The sequence below is a fragment of the Mus musculus genome, chromosome 17, assembly GCF_000001635.26.
Source record: "Mus musculus strain C57BL/6J chromosome 17, GRCm38.p6 C57BL/6J".
Taxonomy (NCBI): domain Eukaryota; kingdom Metazoa; phylum Chordata; class Mammalia; order Rodentia; family Muridae; genus Mus; species Mus musculus.
This window is the reverse complement of record NC_000083.6, coordinates 8,422,729-8,443,631: the sequence shown is the minus strand read 5'-3', so window position 1 is coordinate 8,443,631 and position 20,903 is coordinate 8,422,729. Positions and strand designations below refer to the sequence as shown.

The 20,903-nt window shown below is 49.0% G+C and overlaps 2 protein-coding genes across 3 annotated transcripts, besides 5 other annotated features; both read right to left on the bottom strand.

The window, feature by feature from the left end:
* Positions 1-1,135: 1,135 nt before the first annotated feature.
* Positions 1,136-9,209, bottom strand: T (brachyury, T-box transcription factor T). The gene is made up of 8 exons (NM_009309.2): positions 8,896-9,209; positions 8,177-8,441; positions 7,387-7,521; positions 6,593-6,654; positions 6,421-6,482; positions 4,843-5,016; positions 3,593-3,722; positions 1,136-2,039 (listed from the first exon to the last, which is right to left on the bottom strand). Exons 1-8 carry the CDS (start codon positions 9,099-9,101, stop codon positions 1,763-1,765), a joined length of 1,311 nt encoding a protein of 436 aa, NP_033335.1. The 5' UTR covers positions 9,102-9,209; the 3' UTR covers positions 1,136-1,762.
* Positions 9,094-9,752: a promoter, noted in NCBI's record as "-500 to +150 promoter; SacII/SacI fragment". NCBI's record gives its function as "drives expression in primitive streak" and the evidence as "EXISTENCE:transgenic organism evidence [ECO:0001131][PMID:8798154]".
* Positions 9,104-10,972, bottom strand: LOC115486424. 2 transcript variants are annotated; one of them, XM_030250191.1, is made up of 3 exons: positions 10,885-10,972; positions 10,132-10,187; positions 9,104-9,927 (listed from the first exon to the last, which is right to left on the bottom strand). In XM_030250191.1, exons 2-3 carry the CDS (start codon positions 10,141-10,143, stop codon positions 9,142-9,144), a joined length of 798 nt encoding a protein of 265 aa, XP_030106051.1. In that variant the 5' UTR covers positions 10,144-10,187; positions 10,885-10,972; the 3' UTR covers positions 9,104-9,141. The 2 variants fall into 2 exon arrangements, with proteins under 2 accessions (XP_030106051.1, XP_030106052.1); XM_030250192.1 differs by having other exon boundaries at positions 10,876-10,961.
* Positions 9,428-9,454: a protein binding site, noted in NCBI's record as "BraSI". NCBI's record gives the evidence for it as "EXISTENCE:protein binding evidence [ECO:0000024][PMID:11447280]".
* Positions 9,455-9,518: a protein binding site, noted in NCBI's record as "probe A". NCBI's record gives the evidence for it as "EXISTENCE:protein binding evidence [ECO:0000024][PMID:9920775]".
* Positions 9,520-9,626: a protein binding site, noted in NCBI's record as "probe B". NCBI's record gives the evidence for it as "EXISTENCE:protein binding evidence [ECO:0000024][PMID:9920775]".
* Positions 9,520-9,626: a protein binding site, noted in NCBI's record as "probe B". NCBI's record gives the evidence for it as "EXISTENCE:protein binding evidence [ECO:0000024][PMID:9920775]".
* Positions 10,973-20,903: the final 9,931 nt, after the last annotated feature.

Here is a 20,903-nt window from a genome sequence, read left to right as displayed (position 1 = left end):
ATCGAACTTGCCCCACTATGACACAAGGTTCATCTCAGAGAAGATAAAAGGGCTCAGTCCCCTCAGCCTACATCCCTAGGAATGGCCTGCTGGCCCTTCAGCCCCAGCAGACACCATCGGGACAGTGACAGTCCGGTCCTTGGAATACAAAACCACACTCCAATCCACATAGTCAGAGCATGATCACAAGCTGGGACTCCATCACAGGGTGGGAGATGCCACAATGTGGCACCTGCTCCTACTCAGGATCCCTCAAGGCCATACCCACAATCTTAGCACCTGCTCCGGTGAGGACCAACAGTCAAACATAGCATCTGTTTTGTTTCCCAATTCTGGCAGTGGATTAATTCTGAAAATACTCACCTAACATCTGGACATGGGGAGTTCCACAGGATGCTTGTAAGCACAGCCCTCTCAGAAATGGATGCAAATTACACACACACACACACACACACACACACACACAAATAACACAGCCATTTACACTTAAATCCCACGTCTTCAAGAAAGCAGCCACTTCCCATCCTTAGCATGTGGTCTGGAGAAGTCAACGCTGAGGGATGTCCCCCAAGCCTCAGCCTCTTCCTATCTCATACTTAGTGTGCACATTCTCCAAGAAGGACTCCTGCTTTACTGATGACCAAACTGGCCATCTGCAGCCTTAAGAAAGCAGAGGTTTAGATTAAACCAAAACTAGAGTCAGACTATGAATACTACCACCGGAGAGATTACCCCCAGGACACTGCAGCATCTCCCCACTGATGGAAAAGAGCCAATGAGTCCAAGAGCCATGGGCAGACAGATACCTATGGCAACTAGACTTAATAGTAACCAACTTTTATCAACTCATTTATGTATCAGTGGCTTGTATCAGGCGTCTATCCTGGACTTTAGGACATTAGCAGGTTTCAGTTTGGCCATGCATATTCATCTATGATTCAATGTTACTTAAAGTTACATCATTTCACTTTGTTTTTTGGGGTTTTTTAGCCTTAGATTGCATAGGTATACAAAATGAAAACCCTCAGTTCTGCAACTGATTTGGCTACAACATTAACGTTCACAGCTGACTAACATACATCTGGGGAAGAAAGCCTTTCCCAAAAGGAGCCGTGTAGAGAATAATCCACAAAGACCAGGTGCTATATATTGCCTTTATTGTGCAGAAAACACTTTCTGCAGATTGTCTTTGGCTACTTTGTCAACAGAAAAGTATCCATACAGTTGACTTCCCAACACAAAAAGCTACGTGTGCTTAAAGTAGGCATGTTCCAAGGGCAGAACAGTTGACGGTTCAGTTACAATCTTCTGGCTATGCTTTTTTCTGTCCTCAAAGTTAACTACTCTAAGGCAACAAGGGAGGACATTAGAGGTGTACCTTGTGTCTCACTAAAGTAGGACAGGGGGTGGACGAATTCCAGGATTTCAAAGTCACATATATGTTGTAGAGAAACACAAGATATAGGACCCTACCTAGCAAAGGACTCTGATTAACTGCCAGTCACAAAAAACTGGACCACAGCCGTCTCTCTGTCCTTGGCTTCATAATGTAGGACACATATCACTACTGTAGGTATCAAACAAGAGGCTGTAGAACATGATTATAGGACATGTATTATTGCTCTTATTTGAAAATGGAGTTGTTAGTATCTAGCTTTTATTTATTTATTTTTCCCTTGTCCCAAGAGCCTGCCACTTTGAGCCTAGAAGATCCAGTTGACACCGGTTGTTACAAGTCTCAGCACATGGAGGAAAGTTCAATTCACATAGATGGGGGTGACACAGGTGTCCACGAGGCTATGAGGAGGCTTTGGGCCGTGTCATACTGGCTGTCAGAAATGTCTGTGACTGTAGCAGCCCCTTCATACATCGGAGAACCAGAAGACGAGGACGTGGCAGCTGAGACCGTGTGCGTCAGTGGTGTGTAATGTGCAGGGGAGCCTCGAAAGAACTGAGCTCCCAGCCCGTTGGACACCCCAGCTGTCTGGGAGCCTGGGGTGATGGTACCATTGCTCACAGACCAGAGACTGGGATACTGGCTGAAATAGAGAAAACAGACATCAGGGGCCTGCAAATGAGCTATGATGAGATGTGGGGGAGGAATCAGTACTTAATTGCATCACAGGGCTTTGCAGACTATTTTTTTTTCACTATGACCACAGGGATGGACTGCATCAAACAAAACCAATAAGGTGCCCATAAGCACAGTGACTGTTTAGTGTGCCGAGTCCTCCTAAAGAGGACTCTGACAAGTAGCTCTGTGCTCATTGGCATACAGGATTAGCACTGAGCACCAAGGCTCAGGGCAATGTGTTCCCAACCCCACCCCACAATCCCCGCATTCACAGAATGCATATTCTTTAGAAAGCCATCATTGCTGTCACAGGCTTGTCCAGTAGACAGGGGATTAGCGTGTCAGCATGGGGCAATACGCCAGGGACCCCAGAGCTGGGCTGAAGACCAGTTCTGCGTCTTGACCTTGCCCCATGACTGTTTTTCAGGATATAAAACGAGGATGCTGAAATGAGTGCTAAACCCTCTGGCATCTACAAAGGCATTCGGACTCTAGAGCAAGCCTGGGTAAATCAAGGCAGATTACTGTTTCAGACTAAGACACCAAATTGGAACGAGTGATCAGCACTTGGCTGCCTGCCGATCACTTGGGTCCTTAAGCAAAGTCCTCAGGGCCATTGAGAAGTTTGTCATCTGTGTGTTTGCCTTAAGAGCAGGTTAAAGTGGAATTAGTAATACCTACCAATAACCCCAACAACTAAAGAGGCTGAGGCAGGAGAATCAAGACCTTGAGCTCTGGACTGTGTAGTGAGTTCAAAGCCAGCCTGAGACCTATGTCAAAAACCAAACAAAGCCAACCAAACAAAGAAACACGAGACAACTAAATTCTTATTAGTGAAGAGCTAGCTCCAAAGCCAAAACAGCTAGGGCCTTAGCTAAATGTTTAATTTTCTAGACCACTACTGCTCAATCTGTGGATTGCAACCCCTTTATCAGATATCCTGCATATCAGATATTTATACTATGCTTCATAACAGAAAAATAAGTTATGAAGTGGCAACAAAATAACTCTATGGTTGGGAGTCACCACAACATGAGGAACTGTATTAAAGGGTCATAGCACTGGGAAGGTTGAGGACCACTGGTTTAGACATTTGGGGTCAAGGTTGTATGATGGCAGGCTCACTCCTCTGAGAACAGACAGTTCATCATCACACTGACCCAGAATCAGTATCTTCAGGTCCCTTTCCTCACTGGAGATGGAGTATTGGCATCTAGCTTTGCAGTTCTTCACTGTTGTTTCAGTACCCTGGAGGGTTAACAAGCCTGAAGGGAACGTATCCCCAGCAGCCTCGTCTATAGCCTGCGGGACAGTCCACAGTCTTCATCCTTCACTGGTTCTCAGCACTGGAGGCACTAAGGACTTTCTATTTCTTTGTCCACAGAAAAAGCCAATGTGTTGCCTCCAGTGACTAAAGGGTCTACACTGTTTCTTTAAACTACCCATGTCAAACCCATCAGCCTGAGAGACACACACAGACTGAGGCCTGAGCTGCTTTTTACATACAGACATACATACCTAGAGCCAGTAGGTGGGCTGGCGTTATGACTCACAGGCAGCATGCTGGTGTGGCCAGGCACTCCGAGGCTAGACCAGTTATCATGGGACTGCAGCATGGACAGACAAGCAGATGAATTGTCCGCATAGGCTGAGGGATGCAGAGAGGGGAAGTTACCTGACAGGTCTTTCAAACAGAATAAAATGATACCAACTGAACCCAACACTGCAAACAAGAGCTACCTGGGTAGATGTGGAGAGCAAGCCCCTAGCCTGCTTTAGCTCATCAGCACAGCAATATTTATTGTCAGTGTCAATTATTAGAAAATATATCCCACTTAACCTAAGGTGTCTCTTATCATCCCACAAGGAGATGTCCTTCAGACAGTGGTATTGATCTTTATTTTTATGCTATTTATTTATTATTTTTGTAGCATTAGGGATCTGACTCAGAGCCTCTCAAACGCTAGGCAAGTGCTGATCCACTGAGTGACACCCTAGCCTGGAATGCTTAATTTTAAAAGCAAATAAAAAAATATCTGCCACGTTAGCTCACCTTTTCCATAATGGCGATTCCGCAAGGCTCGGAGAGGCTATGGCAACCATGTCCTCACCAAATTAAAAATATGATCTCCCCCGCCTCAGAGCCCAGCCTCTGATGGAGGAGTCTCCAAGACTGTGGCCTTTCATTTTGAATCAGTTGTAATTGCTTAATTGTTTTATGGTGTTCTTTAGCCATTTTCCCCTCCCTTTGGAGCAGACAAAGGTTGGTCTAAACAGACAAGTGTTAAAGAATCTGCCAGAGGTCTGTCCTGCGCCTAGGTCCATCTTCTGGGTCCAGGGTGGACCTAAAATGTGCCTGGTTCTCCGGTGACACCCACACTAAGGGCTTGAGTTCTACACCTGGAGAGTCTTTGATCTGGTCAGGAACGTTTGTACCTGGCTAGTCAAATCGGGTCACTTTAGAGAGGTTCATGGAACCTTGATGTTCATCAAACCACGGCTCCATTCTGGGGCTCAAGCTTTGGCTCCTTGGAAAGGCCCAGACAGCTGTCTTTTGAAAAGCCCGGGGCATGTTCTGAGGCACATGGATATTGAAATGAAAGCCTCCTTGGGGACCCCTGGTTCAACCAGCATCTTGACCAAGTCTCTCCAGGAGCCACAAGGAGCTGGGTTCCCTATCTTGCACCCCTATAGAAATGCCTCTCCGGAGGGATCCGCCCCACCCCGGCACCCCTCCCCCAGCTGGTAAATGGATGTACAGGACCTACTTGGAGAGCTGTTCCGATGAGCATAGGGGCTGGGGTAGGGCGATGACCGGTGGTTCCTTAGAGCTGGGTACCTCTCACAGCCGTGTGTGGAGGGGAGAGAGAGCGAGCCTCCAAACTGAGGGTGGGAGCTGGCAGGCGGGCAGAGGGTGCCAGCACCAGGAACAAGCCACCCCCCTGCTGTGAGAAAAGCATGCTGGGTAACTGGCCCTTGCTTGAGACTCAGTCCTGTCCTAGCTCTAACCCAGGGACTCTGGAACTGAAGAATAACCAGTATCCCTCCCTCAGTGCAGCCAAGTTTCAAAGTGTCCCTGTGGCACCCGGGATGCCAGCGCTCAAGAGGCCTGAGCTCCGCCCATAGCCCTGTCTTACAGGATTAGACCTAAGACCTCTCCTAACCTTTGTGAAATTTCGGTTCTGCAGACCGGTGGCTTTCTACCAAGTGAGCAGGAGTGATATGTTAATGGGCTCTAGAATAAAGGGAGAGGCACCCAGTGGGCCACAGGTAGGACTCAGACTGCTCCAGACAGCTTCCCACTCCCCAGCTACTGAGGCCAGTAGTCATGCTCCTGCCTCAAGAATAGCTAATGGGTCCATTTCCTATCTGCTCCCTTCTGTTTTGACTCTCCCACATTCTTTCCACTACACCTCCAAGACAGATCTATCCACTGAAGCTAATTTTGCTCTCTACTTTAAGAAACAGTTCTTCAGGCAATACTTGAGGAGCACACATGTGTCCACACTGGCCCCATACACCGCCCATTTCTTCCTGGTCAGGTGACTACCCGATACAATACTTGAGACAATACTTGAGGAGCACACATGTGTCCACACTGGCCCCATACACCGTCCATTTCTTCCTGGTCAGGTGACTACCCGATGAGCCACAATAGGGGAACTGTTCGTTAAATTCATTTGTTAAATTTGTTTAGAAGATGGTATTAAAATACCTGATCATTGTTTAGGGACAGAGTGCTAGGCTGGTCTGGCAGCCACTGAAATGGCCTGCAAGACCCTTCTACCCCTCAGCAACAACTTCAATACTTGAAAATCCCTCCTTGGAAAAAGGGACGAGACCAGGCCTTTTCTCTCCATGTGCCTGAACAGACCTCTACCCATCACTGCCTAGGAGACCTCCTAAAGAGATATTTTTAAAGAACTAGCCACCATAAAAGCCACCAAAATCAGGAGGCACAGGAACTGAGCAGGAAGGCCGCTCATAGGTGTATCCAAAGATAGCCATTCAGTTTTCAGCCACTAACAAGTGGAAGCCATCTCAAAGGTGGGGGAGGGGGATAGCCGAACCCTCACCATACCCAAGTCTAAACTCCCAGGAGTCCACTCCACCCTGGCTGCTGCAGAAAAACAAACAAATCAAAAGTTCTTTTGCCTGCCAGTGTCCAAAGCCCAAGATGGTTAGGCAGCTTCCAAAGCAAAGGGCACGCTTTGCCCAGGGCACAAAGCAGAGCCATCCTGCCACCCCCACTATTCCCAGAAACCCAAACCTCCCTATGGGTTCTGGTTTTAGCAAGTCTAGGCCTGAAACAAGGCAGAGGAATATGGGGGTGCAACAAACCGTACATTGGGAATACCCCGGCTGCTGGCAGTCCCCCGGTTCCTCCATTACATCTTTGTGGTCGTTTCTGCCAAAAAGTATTCAGGATGGTCAAAAGGAGGCCTGCCCAGAGGAGGTGAGCAACCAGCCTTCTCTCCACACGGTCCTTTGCCCCAGGAGCAAGGTTAGAACTCTCACCTTTCTTTGGCATCAAGGAAGGCTTTAGCAAATGGGTTGTATTTAATTTTAAGGGCTGTAATCTGAAAAAAGAGAAAGTGTATTTACTAACAATACAATGCTAATTACCGGAGTATTTGATGGGGGGGGGTGGAGAAGCATCCTACGATGCTGAGGTAAGGGGACTGTGAACTGAAGAACATCTTGGGTTACATAGCAAGCATCAAATGGGAGTGGGGGGACACTACCAAAGAAGAGAAAAGGAAACTGAGAAAGAAAAAAAAAAAAAAAAAACAAAAGAAAACAGCCAAGTTAGAATGAATTGGTCTTTGTTTTTCTATCTGTGTCTGAAAGGGATGAGAAATTACAAAGAGAAGCAATTTCTAAGTGAAACTCCAATTTAACATAATTGCTATCAAGGCTAGATATCATGACAGTCCCAACATAGCCTGGAATTGCTGTGGAGTTAAGGTCAACAGCGGCAGCCCCAGGGGACTGATGACACATTTTCTATGATTTAGGGTTAGAAGTAAGAACCCTTGACAGCCTTTGCCAGGACTTTCCCGTTGCTGAGATCAAGAGCTGTCCCCTCTCCTCTCCAGATCTTAAAACCGTGAAGTTGTGGTTTATGCTTCTTTCATAGACGTGTGCTCTGTTGAGATTAGCAACATGCTCGAATGAGTATTTTAAAGTTTTTTCCTCTTAGCCACAGAAGTGGTAAATGGGAACTAAATCTTGCCTGTCTTCAGTACTGTGGTTCTATCTCCCAGTTCCCAGGACAGGCAGGGTAGGGGGACTCCCTTCCGAAACCTCACCTCCTCATTCTGGTAGGCAGTCACAGCTATGAACTGGGTCTCGGGAAAGCAGTGGCTGGTGATCATGCGTTGCGGGCCCCCAACTCTCACGATGTGAATCCGAGGTTCATACTTATGCAAGGAGTTTAACATGATCTGCAGGAGATACAGAGCAAGAATGCAGACCTGCGTGCAGGCCTACCTTAATACCGCAGCAGCATCCACAGGAACTGCTCAGGAAGAAACATGGATCCAGCCACAGAAAGTCTTCAGGAAACTGCCAGCAGTATGGAGGGCATGGGGTCCATTTTACACATCTGCTTCCCACAGATGGTCTGGAACTGGGATGGGAGATACGCTATACACCATTAAACCCTGCCGGCATAAGGCCACAAACAACTTTAAATGCCTGGCTTGGTGGCAACTTGGAGTGAGTTTTCTTGGAAACAGGCCCCAATTAAAGACTTTTCAGAAGGGTGGAATGTGCACATTTGTGCAGAGTAGCCAGTGTCCCCTTTTGACTTTAAAGTGACTGAGGATTCGGAACCAATGCTCACCTATGGCCAGAGCCAGTTCCCAAGCGGCAGGCCTTCTTCAACCCTTCCAAGGTGAGGGAGAACTCCCAGTTCCCTTTGCCAGGCCCTGCTTAACCCTCATCAGCTTAATATAAACAGTACTAAAGATTTAATTGGGGAAGGAGGCCACGGTGGCTTCTGTGGGGCTGACAAAGGCTGGTGGTGTCTTTCTAAGCTCCCAGCCAGGCTCTTCCCTTCGGCCTGGGGCCCAGAGGCTGTCTTCTGCACTGGCTTACCTGTCCCCCTCCATTGAGCTTGTTGGTGAGTTTGACTTTGCTGAAAGACACAGGCGCCTTCATCCAGTGGGCCCCAAAATTGGGCGAGTCTGGGTGGATGTAGACGCAGCTGGGCGCCTGAGGCTCTGGTTTGCCCCCAGGTACCCACTCCCCGTTCACATATTTCCAGCGGTGGTTGTCAGCCGTCACGAAGTCCAGCAAGAAAGAGTACATGGCATTGGGGTCCAGGCCTGACACATTTACCTTCAGCACCGGGAACATCCTCCTGGAAAAGACAGCGCACGGCAGGAGGACCCATCCGTTGGAGAGGGGGAGCCTGCACTAAGTGTTTGATGCCGGCCAAAGAGGAGGACCCCGGCAACCGGTCTCGCAAGCATCTTTGCCTGAACTTTCTCAGTTCAGGAACCAAATCATCTCCCCCCACTAAGCCCACGGGTTCTCGGGACAGCAGAGGGACAAATCTAGCCAAGGGTTTCGGCCCCCTAGGCAAACCTGGTCATTCCAGTATACACCTAGGAACCCTAGAGTTCGAATGCCTCCTTCCTCCTCAGGTTTCGTCAGGGGGAAAGTTCCCGAGAAACCAAGGTTTAGGAATCCTCTGGGGAGCTGTTAACTCAGCGGGAAGAAACAAAGTCGGCCGGTTGGGAAGAAAAGATGCTCTCCCCGAGGCGAGGGGCACTCGCCAGGCCCCAGACTGCCGGCTTGCAGCACGCACCTACCTGCCGTTCTTGGTCACAATCATCTCGTTAGTTAGCTCCTTGAAGCGCAGCCACAGCTCGCTCTCCTCCAGGCCCACTCGCAGTTCGCGTTCGGTGGGGTCTCCCTTCTCGCTGCCCGCCTGCAGCTCGCTCTCCACGGCGCTGAGCAGGTGGTCCACTCGGTACTGCAGGCTCTTCCCTGCGCTCTCTGTGCCCGGCGAGCTCATCCTCCCGCCACCCTCTCCACCTTCCAGGAGTCTTGACTCCCTACCCAACAGCCACCTTCACTTCTCTCGCCACCGCTTTTCCAAGAAAAAGGGTCACTCTGCGGAGCCCAAAGATTACACCTGGGTCCCTGCACATTCGCCAAAGGAGCACCGAGATCGGGATGAGGGGGGAAGGGGGCGGGGATGGGGGAGAGGGCCTGGGGAGCCGTGGCTCCACTTGAACTCCCGCAAGGCGCGACAAGAGTAAGTCTCTGGGGAAGAGAAAAATGGGTCCCCTCCCCATAAATACAGCCGAGGTGGCCTCGCAGGGGGGTGCGGCGGATTGGGCGGGACACCCTTTGAAGTACCGAGCAGCTGCCCATTGGCGGTGCGCGGCCATATCAGACTGGCCGGGCGGGCCCGGAGGCTGGGGGCCAACAATGGGCTCCAGCGCGCGCTTCCTGTAAGGAAAGCGTCGGGCGCAGTCCCGACACCCCCGCCCTCCCCCAAATGTTTGCACCTCCATCAAAGCGGCGGGGCGGACCCTGGGGGAGGGAGGGCGAGAAGCCGGGCTGGAGCCACCCAGGACCCTGGCTCCTAGAGCCACTGCTAAACTCTCCACTCCCACGCGCTGTCCAAGCGCACACCGGCGCCTGCGACTTTGCCCCGCGGAGTGTCCACGCTGCGCGCACCTGAGAGGGACTTCGGCGGATCGGCGTCTCCCGGGTCTCCTTGACCTCTCCAAAGCCTCAGCCTCCCCAGGTGTGGCAGCTTTGGGACACGTCCCCTCGCCCCATGGACTGCCACTAACTCCCACCTCGGCATCCAGGTCCCCCACGACCTTCACCTGCGTGGAGAGGGAAGCTCAATGCGGATCTGTCCAGAGAGGGAAATAGACGAACAGATAGCGACCCTAGTAGGAGGTGTCCTCGCGTCCCACATAAAAGCTGGACTTTGACGGTGGATGCGCCTGCACCGAATGTGGCCCCGGGAGTCCCTGGTCTCTTTGCGCCGGGGATTGTTGGAACGCATGCTGCGCGCGTTTCCCTACCCGCCTCGCCATGCGGTGTGGGCAGCAGTTGGTTTATTGCCTCTCGGTGAGAACCTCTGCCGGGAGAGTGAGGGGAAGGTGACAAAGAGCAGGAAATAGTTCAATGGGGTCTCTTTAAACAATAACATTCCTCTAAAACGGGAGCCCAGGAAGCGGGAAGGAAGCCAGAGCTCGCGCCCAGCTCTTTAACGAGACTCTGGGTTCCAGCCTCCGTTTCCCCGTCTTCCACTCTCCTATCCTATCCCGAAGCTCCTTGGAAGAGGCCCCTGAATCAGGTGGGGGCACTCAATTCTGAGTTCGTTGTCTCTCTGAGAGTCTCCCTGGGAAGTCTTTGGGGTCGGAGTTGTGGGTTCTACCTGCCCCTACTTCTGGGAGAGACGGTTTTCCAGGAGCCAACCTCTGGGGTGGGATGCCCTAGACTACCCTCCTCTGCCCTTTCCCACTGAATACTGGGGTGTTCGGCTGCTTTTCTGTGGTCTAGGATATAAAGAAATCTCTGGCTAGAGGAGCGGGACACTTCTTTCTACAGACACCAAAAGGCTCTCATTTGCGCCCAACCCCGACCCTCCTGCAATGAGCACCAGCCAGTTTGTGTTGTGGGTTTGCAGAAGTATACAAGGGAGATTTCACCTTTTCTACCCTCGGGGACGCTAAGGCCTGAGACTTCCTGGAACTAGGAATAAATCTCGGTGGAGGAGGACATGAAAGTCAAGGGAGGCTGGGTCACTAATATATGTCACTGACGCGTTTAACCTCTGGCGTGAAGGCGGAGCCGGTCCTGGGAATGTTGTTGGTCAAAAGTGGATTTTCGCCATCGTTCAGGAAGCTGGTAGAAGATTGCTCTGGAACTGTTCTCCAAAGAGGAGGAGGCAAATAAATGGTGTTACTTTCTCTACCGTGAGCAGTGGAATCTCTCCACTCCACAGTGCCACATCCCTGGTTTCCGGGCTAGAAGCGACTCTTTTGAGGCTTAGCTATTCTGTCCCTACCCTTTTCTGTGATTAATTTCTGATCTTTGTCCCGAGAAAGTTGTCCTCAGCCTTTTCAAGGAGGGTTGCGGTGCCATGACAGTTTACAGCCAAAAACATCCTCCAGGCCAGCTGTAAAGAATTCCCAGTTAGTAACCTGCCCTTCCTTGGGAGAGGCGTGGCCTGGGCACTGCTGGCTGCTTCTCTCTCCAGTTGGCCAGTCCTGGAGAAGCTTCAACTATCCCAGAAAAGCTTCGTGCCTGAGCCTCCGCAAGGCAACATTCCCACCAAGAGCAAACAAAGGAAAAGGCCCAGGAACCATAAATGTATGCCCGTGACAATTCCTACGGGGAGTTTCCCTGGTCTCACCCTATTTGAGACAACAAAGCCCCCTTTCCTTTGGAGCCAGTACAGAGGAGAGGAGCCATCCTGGGTCCTGACCTCACAACTCCCGGAGTCTTCTTTCTTGAAAGAAGGGGAGGGGAGGGGATAATATATAATATAATATAATATAATATAATATAATATAATATATCCATGTTGCAGAACACAGATACATGAGCCCTAGTAACTTCAGGTTCCAGTATACCACCCTAGCCCTGCTCCACTTCCTGTTTCCCCAAGCTGACCAGGCAGACACAGGATCCCCATCCCCAAATCCCAAATCAGTGCAGAGACATCTTCAACGAAAACAATTCTGTCATCAAACAATGAAAGAAAATGGTGGCTTCAGTATGGGCTTTTAAAAGGGGCACAATTCTTTAGACTGCTTAACATTGAACTTTAAAAGGGACATTAGGTTGTCTTTGGTGGCCGGGGTTTTATAAAAAAAGAAAATAGAAGGGCCTTTGAAAGGAGCCATCAGGACTATATGTTGCTGGTCACCGCGACTGTGAAAGAGAATCACCAGCTCTAGAGATTCTAAGCTGCAGGCAGGAGGGAGGTGCTGCCCTGGGCGAGGGGCAGCTGAAGGTGTTCTCAGGTCCAATCCTATTCTAGATGCCCTCATGAGCCAGAGTTCTGGTGCTTTAGGGACAGGAGTTGACACATTGAAAACAAACAAACCAGCCAACATTTCTCCGGAAACCTCCCAGCTCTTTGAATCCAAGACTCAAGAGGGACTCTGGCCACTGGCTTGGTACCTTCTAGGGTGGGTAGTTTGAGTCTCTTCCACACCTAAGCTTTCCATGCCCGGTCAGGAGTGAGTCAAGGAAAGCTCTAGTGCCTCATTCTTGTCTTGTTGGGGTCTCTAGGCCTCCAGGTCAGCGGTGCCAGGGAATGACGGGCCCTGCCTATTTTCCATTTCTCCTGCTTCTCCTGAGGGGTTTCATCTCTGGTCCTTCTGCGTGGATTGAATGGTGTGTGAAGTATGTGCACCACACCACCCTGTCAATTTGTCTCTAAGTCACCCTTGGGTTTTACTCCCTTCGAGGCAGATTTTATTTCGTCCCTGTCCCTTTGAGTTTCGGGCAGTCCCCACTCCCCCTAGTTTCTGCCATGCTATTCCACGGTCTTCTGTGGCAGCCTTTTGCTCCTCGAGGGTATTTGTGTTTCCTAGAGGCCACCAGGTTCTGCCTTATACTTGGGCCTGACAGCTGTTTTCAGGTGACTACTGTTGGTTATTTCTTTCTAGTCTTAGGCTAGTCTCCATTAGCCTTCAGCCCTTTGCTGAAGACTCCATGTTGTTTCTCCTTACTCCGCTCAACCCTGGCTAAGTCTGACATAGAGAATCTTACACAGATGCCTCATCTCTCGTCTTCTTGAACTCAGGGATGGTCATGGAAGGCAGATAGATGTCACTGTGTCCAGGAGGAGCAGCAGCCACCGCACTGCTGTGGTGTGTGAACTACTGGACGACCCAGACCTGGTGGCCCTGCACACCTTCTAAAGTCAGGTGCCACAGCAGTCCGGGCATTTTTTTCCCCATCTGTGTTGTTCTGTTTCCTATTTAACTGAGACCTCAAGAAAGCTATCTCAGAGAAAGCAGAGGTAGACAGAGGCAGGCTCGGAGTTATTCCAGAAATCATTACAGGCGCTCATTTAGTGAGTGGTTGTATACAGGTCATTTGTACAGGAGTTCTTCGTTTTCTCTCTCTCTCTCTCTCTCTCTCTCCCTCTCTCTCTCTCTCTCTCTCTCTCTCTCCTCCCCTCCGCTTCCCCCTCCATTATATCCAAACCACACGTCACAGCAGGCTCTTGGCTCCAGCTAGTACATGACATTCACTAGGACAGCGGAGATAACAGGAGAGTATGCCAAGCTCCCCGGAGAACCTGGGTCAAGTGTATATAGCTTCCCCAGGTGTACCGACCACTGGAATCCTAACGGCCCAGGGGGCTTGTGAAAGCAGAAATCAAGGACCCCAGGAGGAGAATGGCAAACTGAGACAGAGCCTAATTTAAATGACAGAGAAGACTCAGCAGCTACTACAAAAGAACCACGGAGGGGAGGTCAGAGGTCAGAGCTGCAGGCATTTTTGGGAGACTTTTCGGAGCTGATAAAGAACAAGAAGGCAGAGGGATGAGTCCAAAGGAGGACTCTTGAGAGGGCAGATGCCTATCAGGCTTCTTAGATAGGGGGAGATTTGGTGATCTCCAGAGTCCTGGTAGAAAGAATTTGAAGTCCCATAAAAATTCTGGAAGAACACTGATTTAGAGGCTTTTAATAGGAATTTCCAGGGAGCATTCAAGGGAAAGACAGTAACAGGAGCAGGGGAATGACGGACTTGTGACAGTATCCCAGGTCGGCGACCAGCGGGGTAGGTGGGGCAGAAACCCGCTGGCCGCTTCCAGGAGGAGTGGGTGTGAGGAAGGAGGCTGCGCCCACCTGCTGACAGCTAAGCAACAGGAAGAGGCGAAGAGGAGGTGAGCTAGCGAATGGCCCCGGGGGAGCTTTGCCGCAGGAAGCTCGAAGGTTAAGATAAATCTCCGCACATATCAAGGGCAAGCCTGATAAAAAATGGGGAGGGGGCTCTTAACACACTCCTGAGAACCGATTCAGAATGAGAGAATGCCAACACCAGACTCCACCAAGCTGAAGAGCCCAGAGAGGAAAGCCCACTTGGAAGTCTGCATTAGCGCAAGCCACGACCCACAATCCGGCTTCCAGACACCAGTCCCACCTCCGAATACCAGAAAGCCTATATTGTATGCAGGGAAGAAGTAGGCACAAGTCACTGAGTGGAACAACCCCGTAGGGGATAGCAGTCTTTCTGTGGATAAGGCACCCGAAGCTCGCAGAAAAGAGTGGAAAATGAGAAGACTTCGGGTTTATCTTCATTTAAGTCTATTTTATCTCTACTGAAACACCTTAAGTATGTAGAAAGTAAAAGTGGGGTTTCTTTGCTTTCCTCTTGCTAGCTCACCACGTTCGCACAAATAGTTACAAAAGGAATTTGACCTGAGGAAGGTAAATGGGATAGACTTGGCTACTTTTTTTAAAGGCAAGGGCCCACTATGTAGCCCAGGCTAGCCTGAAACTCACCATACAAACCAGGCTGGCCTTGAACTACCACTGCTTCCTGAATTCTATGATTACAGATCTTTCCCATCATGTCCATCGACTCCACTTATTTATGTATGTATTTATTTATTTTTGGTTTTTCAAGATAGGGTTTCGCTGTATAACCCTGGCTGTCCTGGAACTCGCTCTGTAGACCAGGCTGGCCTCAAACTCACAAAAATCCACCTGCCTCTGCCTCTCCAGTGCTGAGATTAAAAGCCTGTGCCACCACTACCCAGCTACCAGTGACCCAGTCTATGCTGCCCCCAAGGAAACAATCCCAGGGCATCAGAAGATTCCACCTCAGCGATGTTGGTCTCTTCTTAATCACAGCTGATTCTTCAGCCCCACCGACCGGAACCACAGAATCTTCATTCAAAACATCGAATAAATGCCCAGATCAGTTTTTGCCTCCCTCTGAAACGTGACAAGCCAGGACTGTCGTCATATGCACTACTGTTCCAGGCTCCCACAGAGCAGCCCTCTGAGTGTTCCATGGCTTTTCCAGCCCCAAATTCAAATGCCACCATCATCTCCCTACAGCAAACCCCCACTCTGTACCAATTTCTATAGTAGTTAGAGTTTCTATCGCTGGGATAAAACAGAAGGACAAAACCCAGTCTGGGGAGAAATGGTTTATTTCACTTGTAACTTGTACCTCCAGGGTGGTCAGGGCAGGAGTCTGAATGCAGGACCAGGAAGCAGAGCCCTTGGAGGAGTATGGCTTACTGGTTTGCTCCTGTATGACTTTCTCAGCCAGGCACCAGCTCAGGGGTAGCATCACCCTCCCACATCAATTACTAATCAAGAACTTGGCCTAAAGGTTTGCCTACAGGCTGATTTTATGGAAGCATTTTCTCAACTGAGGTTCCCTCCTCTTAGATGACTCTAAAGGTGTCTAGTTTACAAACCAAGTGGGGATAGTTCAAAAGACATCAGCAGGAAAATCCATCTTCTCCCTTAACCATGATTTTTTACTTTTATAATTTATTTTTGATTATGTGTGATGGTACCTGAACAGTGTGTGGGAGGGGCCCCAGATTAGGCACATACCACACCCAAGTACCAATTTCCAACATGGAGTAATCCTTAAGCAGGGCAAAGAGACAAGGTTGGTAGGAGTTAATTTTAAGAGGAAAAAATGGGAGGTCTGGGTTAGAATGAGCTGGGGTGGGTTGGTAGGCTCTGACCGCAGATTTTAATTAAGGTAGCTAAGTGGACGCTTTTGATTGCTGGGCTTTGGTGAGGTGACCAGCTTCAGGAATGAGGCAGTATAAGAAAGTGGCCAAATAAGGGAATAGACCTTGGTGGTTAGCTTCAGGAGTGTGAGCTAACGTTTAGGGGAAAGACAAGGCTTGCTGGTGCCTTGTTTACCCTGCTCAGGCCTGGAACCCTTCAGCATGTGTTTGTGTGTGTGTGTGTGTGTGTGTGTGTGTGTGTGTGTGCGTGTGTGTATGTGGTCTGTATGTATGTGTGTGAGTGTATGGTGTGGTGTGTGTGTGTGTGTGTGTGTGTGTGTGTGTGTGTGTGCTGTGTGTGTGTATGTATGGTATAGTATGATATAGTGTAGTGTGTGTGTATGTGTATGTAGGTATAGTATATATGTGGTGTGGAGTGTATATTGGACTGTGTGTATACATGTGTGTGTATGCGGTATGTAATGGAATGTGTGCGTGTATGCATGTGTGTAATGTGTAGTAGGGTGTGTGTTTGTGTGTGTGTCTGTGTATGTGTGTGGTATATGGTAAGGAATGTGTGTGTATGTGTGTGTGTATGCATGTGTGTAGTGTGTAGTAGGGTATGTGTCTGTGTGTCTCTGTGTGTTTGTGTGTCTGTGTGTGTGCACGCACACGCGCATATGTATCAGAAGATGGCCTAGTTGGCCATCAATGGAAAGAGGCCCATTGGTCATGCAAGCTTTATCTGCCTCAGCTTACAGGCAGTTTTGAGCTAACTTGGACACTGGAAACTGAACTCCTCTCCAGTCCCCCAGGACTTTATTTTAGAAAATAAATCATTTGTTTGTTTTGTTTCTCAATCATGGCAGTGCACGTGGTAGCAGAGAGGAGGCAGAGCTCTATGAGCCTGAGTCTAAGCCTGGTCTACACAGCCAGTCCAAGCCAGCCAGAGCTATGTAGTGAGACATAACATTGTGTGCACATATGTGTGTAAGTGTGTATTTATGTGTGTGGGCACAGCCCTCACCATAGAAGCGGAGGGTGCAAATTATGGAGGTCAGATCTCCTTCTGCCATGTGGACTCCAGGAATCAAATTCACACACCCCAGAGGAGAGCTTTGGATCCCCTGAAACTTGAGCTATAGACAGCTATGATCTGCCACATGTGATCTGGGACTTGAACCCAGTCCTCTGAAAGAGCAACTTGTGTTCTTAACCTCTGAGCCATCTCCCCAGCCCCTCCTGCTTTGGTTTTAATCCACTATGGAACATCTCTCAGAAGTCTGTCCCTGAGATGATGATCTTACCACAAATGGATGAAAGTCCAAAGAGGGCCATGGTCACCCCTCCAGGCCACTGGTAAATGTGGGACTCCAACTCCATGCCAGCTGGGGACCCGGAGGATCAGGAGAGTCCACTGAGGCTGGACAGGATTCCCTTTGCTCTCCTACCCAGCCGCTATCTCTACGCTGCCACAGCAAAGTGGGTTTTTCTTGTTGTTGTGATTATTTTCTAGTTTATTTTACTTTATTGTATGGGTTTGCGTATTCTGCTTGCGTGAATGTAAGCATATCGAATGTGTAGTGCCCATGGAGGTCAGAAGAGGGCATCAGACCCCCTGGAACTGGCCTTAGAGATGGTTGTGAGCCATCATGTGAGTGCTGAGAATCAAACCCAGGGCCCTTTGCAAGAGGGAAAAAAAATGCACTAAGTCATCTTTCCAGCCTCGGTTACAAGGTATTTAAGAGAAAGATATTGAGAGATGCTCAACCATTAAAGTCAAATATTCCCAAACCTAGAAGATTCAAGTCTTAAACACTTCTGGTCACAAGCATTTTAGCCAAGGGATCCTTAAACTTGTATAAACTGGTTTGGCTAGTTTCCAACCTGCTGGGGTCTGTGCTGCCTAGGCAGAGCTCTGCTGTTTAGAACAGTGCTAACAGGCTGTGTTTACTCAGACCAGTTCTCTTCTTGCTCACCTGCTGATGAGGAAAGTGGCAGCCTGCCTTCCTTTCCTCCAGGTCCTCCCTCCTCCCACCCAGTCCTTCCTTCTGTCCCTCCTTCCTCAATACCATGTTGACCAGGCTGGTCACGAACTCAAAATATTTTTCCCATCTCAACCACCCTAGAATCTGAGATTCTTATTCACTCTCCCTCTCCTCTCTCCCCCTTCTGCTCTCCTTTCTTCTCTCCCACCTCTCCCTCCCACCTCTTTCTTTCCCTCCCACTCTCTTCTCTCTCCCTTTCCCCCTATCCATCCTTTCTCTCCCTCCCTCCTCTTTCTCCTCTCCCTCCTTCTCTCTTTTTCTCTCTTCTCTCTCCCTCCTTCCTGCCCCCCCCCCACACACCTCATGAGTATCCTTACTGCACCAACGACATGCTAACTGTACTCAATGTATTTTTCAGTGTGGAATGAAGAAATTCTATGACCTTCTTATTTTCTGACCTCATGCCTAGCTCAACCCTGTAACTAGCTTTCTGATTTTCCCAAGAGCTCAGACAACTCATCCACGGAAACATATATTTCTACAGATTATAATTCTGTTTCCAGTATGACGTGACAGTCCATTTTCCTCCTTAAATAGTTATATAATTGTTCCTTCATCTTCATCATACTTTTCCAAGGTGTCAGCTTTTCTTACTGTGTCTTAAAGTTAAGCACAGCCTGTCTCCTTGAAGGGCTATAAAATGAAGAGGATGAGGGGCAACTGTATTCCTGAAATACCAGCTGGCTCCCAGGTGGCCAATGGTGACATGCCTCAGAAGGTGTGGGCAAGAAAGCAAGGGCCAGAACATAGCTTCTGTTTCATTCTGAGGAAACTGCAAGTGCCAGTTCAGAACCTGGGTCTGTCTTCTCCTCCTTGGGACCTTCTGAGACTGAGACAAGAGTCTCACCTAAAGTTAAAAGGTATTCAAGTGTCTTTAAAGTTCTATTTACTGGGCTGGAGAGATGGCTCAGTGGTGCAGAATACCTTTGCTCTTGAGAGCACCCAAGTTTGGTTTCCAGCAACCACACAGTCCCCAGTTCACAACCACCTATAATTGTAACACCAGGAGATTGGACATGTCTGGCCAATCACAGGGACACGGACACGGACACGGACACACACACATTTAAAAGTTATTTTTTTAAAAAATTCTGTTTATTCATAGAGGAAATGTTTGCAAACGTTAAACACAGCTATGTTTTCCTGTAGCATTTAAACTCTATACAATACAATGGGGCTAGACAGATGGCTCAGAGGCTAAGCTCACTGGCTGCTCTTCTAGGGGACCCAGGCTAAACTCTCAGCCCTGACACATCAGCTCACAAACACTTGTAGTTACAGTCCTAGGGGATCCCTCATCCCCCTATGGACTCCTCAGGCACTGTGTGTATGTGCTGCACAGACACCTGTACACATAAGATAAAATTAAAACTTATAAACGACGATAGTGTTTATCCTTTTTCCCCATCCTTGTGTGGGTCAAGCTTCTCCTACAGTATTGCACAGGAGTGGAAATGAAGTAGAGCCTGGTGCTGTCCCTAACTTCAAGAGAAAAGGTCACGCTAGCTCACTGTTGAACACACAGGTTTCTTACATATATTTAAACACAGGCTTAGTTCTTGGTTTGCCACTGTGTTTTTAGGAGTGGTGCCTGGGTTGGGAGGAACAACTGTGTAGCTCTGGCTTTGTGACTGAGGATGCACTGCCCTCCCAGGGGGAGCTGGGAACTGCTCCTTAGGCCCTCTCTCTAGAGAATGTATGTTTGAGTTCTGTTGTCTCCTCCCTCTGCATCTGCAGGCTTCGTGTGCCTAACATTTTCTTATTTTCTTAGAGGTAGAAAGAAAGTGATGGGCTTGGCTGAATTGTTATAGGACTCCTAAGGGTTTCTACCTCTTAAAAAGATTCTCTCCGAATCTGACCTTACTTCCACTAGGGAGCTGTCTGCACTTTGGGTGTTATCCCTTGGTGAGACCTGCCTTTTTCTTTGGCTCCTTTAAGCATTTCCATTGTTCTTCTAAAATCCCTTCCTTCCTTCCTTCCTTCGTTCCTTCCTTCCTTCGTTCCTTCCTTCCTTCCTTCCTTCCTTCCCTCCCTCCCTCCCTCCCTCCCTCCCTCCCTCCCTCTCTCCCCCCCCTCTCTCTCTCCCCCTCTTTTTCTTTTTTTATTGTTCTCCCCCCTCCCTGTCCAACCAAGGGAACTCCCTCTATAAACCAGGCTGGCCTCAAACTCAGAGATCTACCTGCCTCTGCCTCCTGAGTGCTGGACCACAACACCAGGATGAAAAAAAATTTTTAACTATTCATCTTTTCCATGTATGGGTGTTTTGCCTGCTTGAATGGCTGTGTGCCATGTGCATGCAGTACCCACAGAAGCCAGAAGGGGGCATCTGTCCCCTGACACTGGAATCACAGCTGGGATTTTCCCGTTCAGGGTGCTGAGCCATCTCCTCCCCCCACCCCCTTTATTAGTATTCTTGCAATACTGGGGATTGAACTCAGGGCCTTGAGCATCAAGTAAAGCAGTCGTCCACTCAGCCACATCCACAGACAATGCTGTCATTTCTACTAGTGCTTGTGATTTTTTTGGGTTCCCTAAATATTAGGGTTGATATTTTTCACCCCTTCTGGAAATTCCTTTCTGTTCAGCACAGTGCCTTCCACAGCTTCTCTGCCATCACTGCTGGCCCTGGGCTTCAGCTCCGCTGGGCTATTAAGGCCAGCACTTTGTCTCTGGTGCTCACATCTGATCACATCTCTGGCCTCTCTGGTTCACACATTCCATCTTCAGATATGCCTAATCCAACCCCTTGTTGGAATCTACTTCCGCTCCTTATATTTTTCTACTTATAACGCTCATTTCACTTCATCAAACACCCTTGGCTCACTTTCATGCCTCCTTATCCTTACCCATAATTTGAAAGCTGTTTTAAAAATAATTTTTAAGGGCAGGAGGGATGGATCAGCAGTTAAGAGCGCTGGCTGCTCTTCCAGAGGTCCTGAGTTCAATTCCCAGCAACCACATGGTAGCTCACAACCATCTCTAAGGAGTTCTGATGTCCTCTTCTGTTATGCAGGCATACATACAAATAGAGCACTCATATGCATAGATAAATGAATCTTTAAATGAATCTTTAAACAAA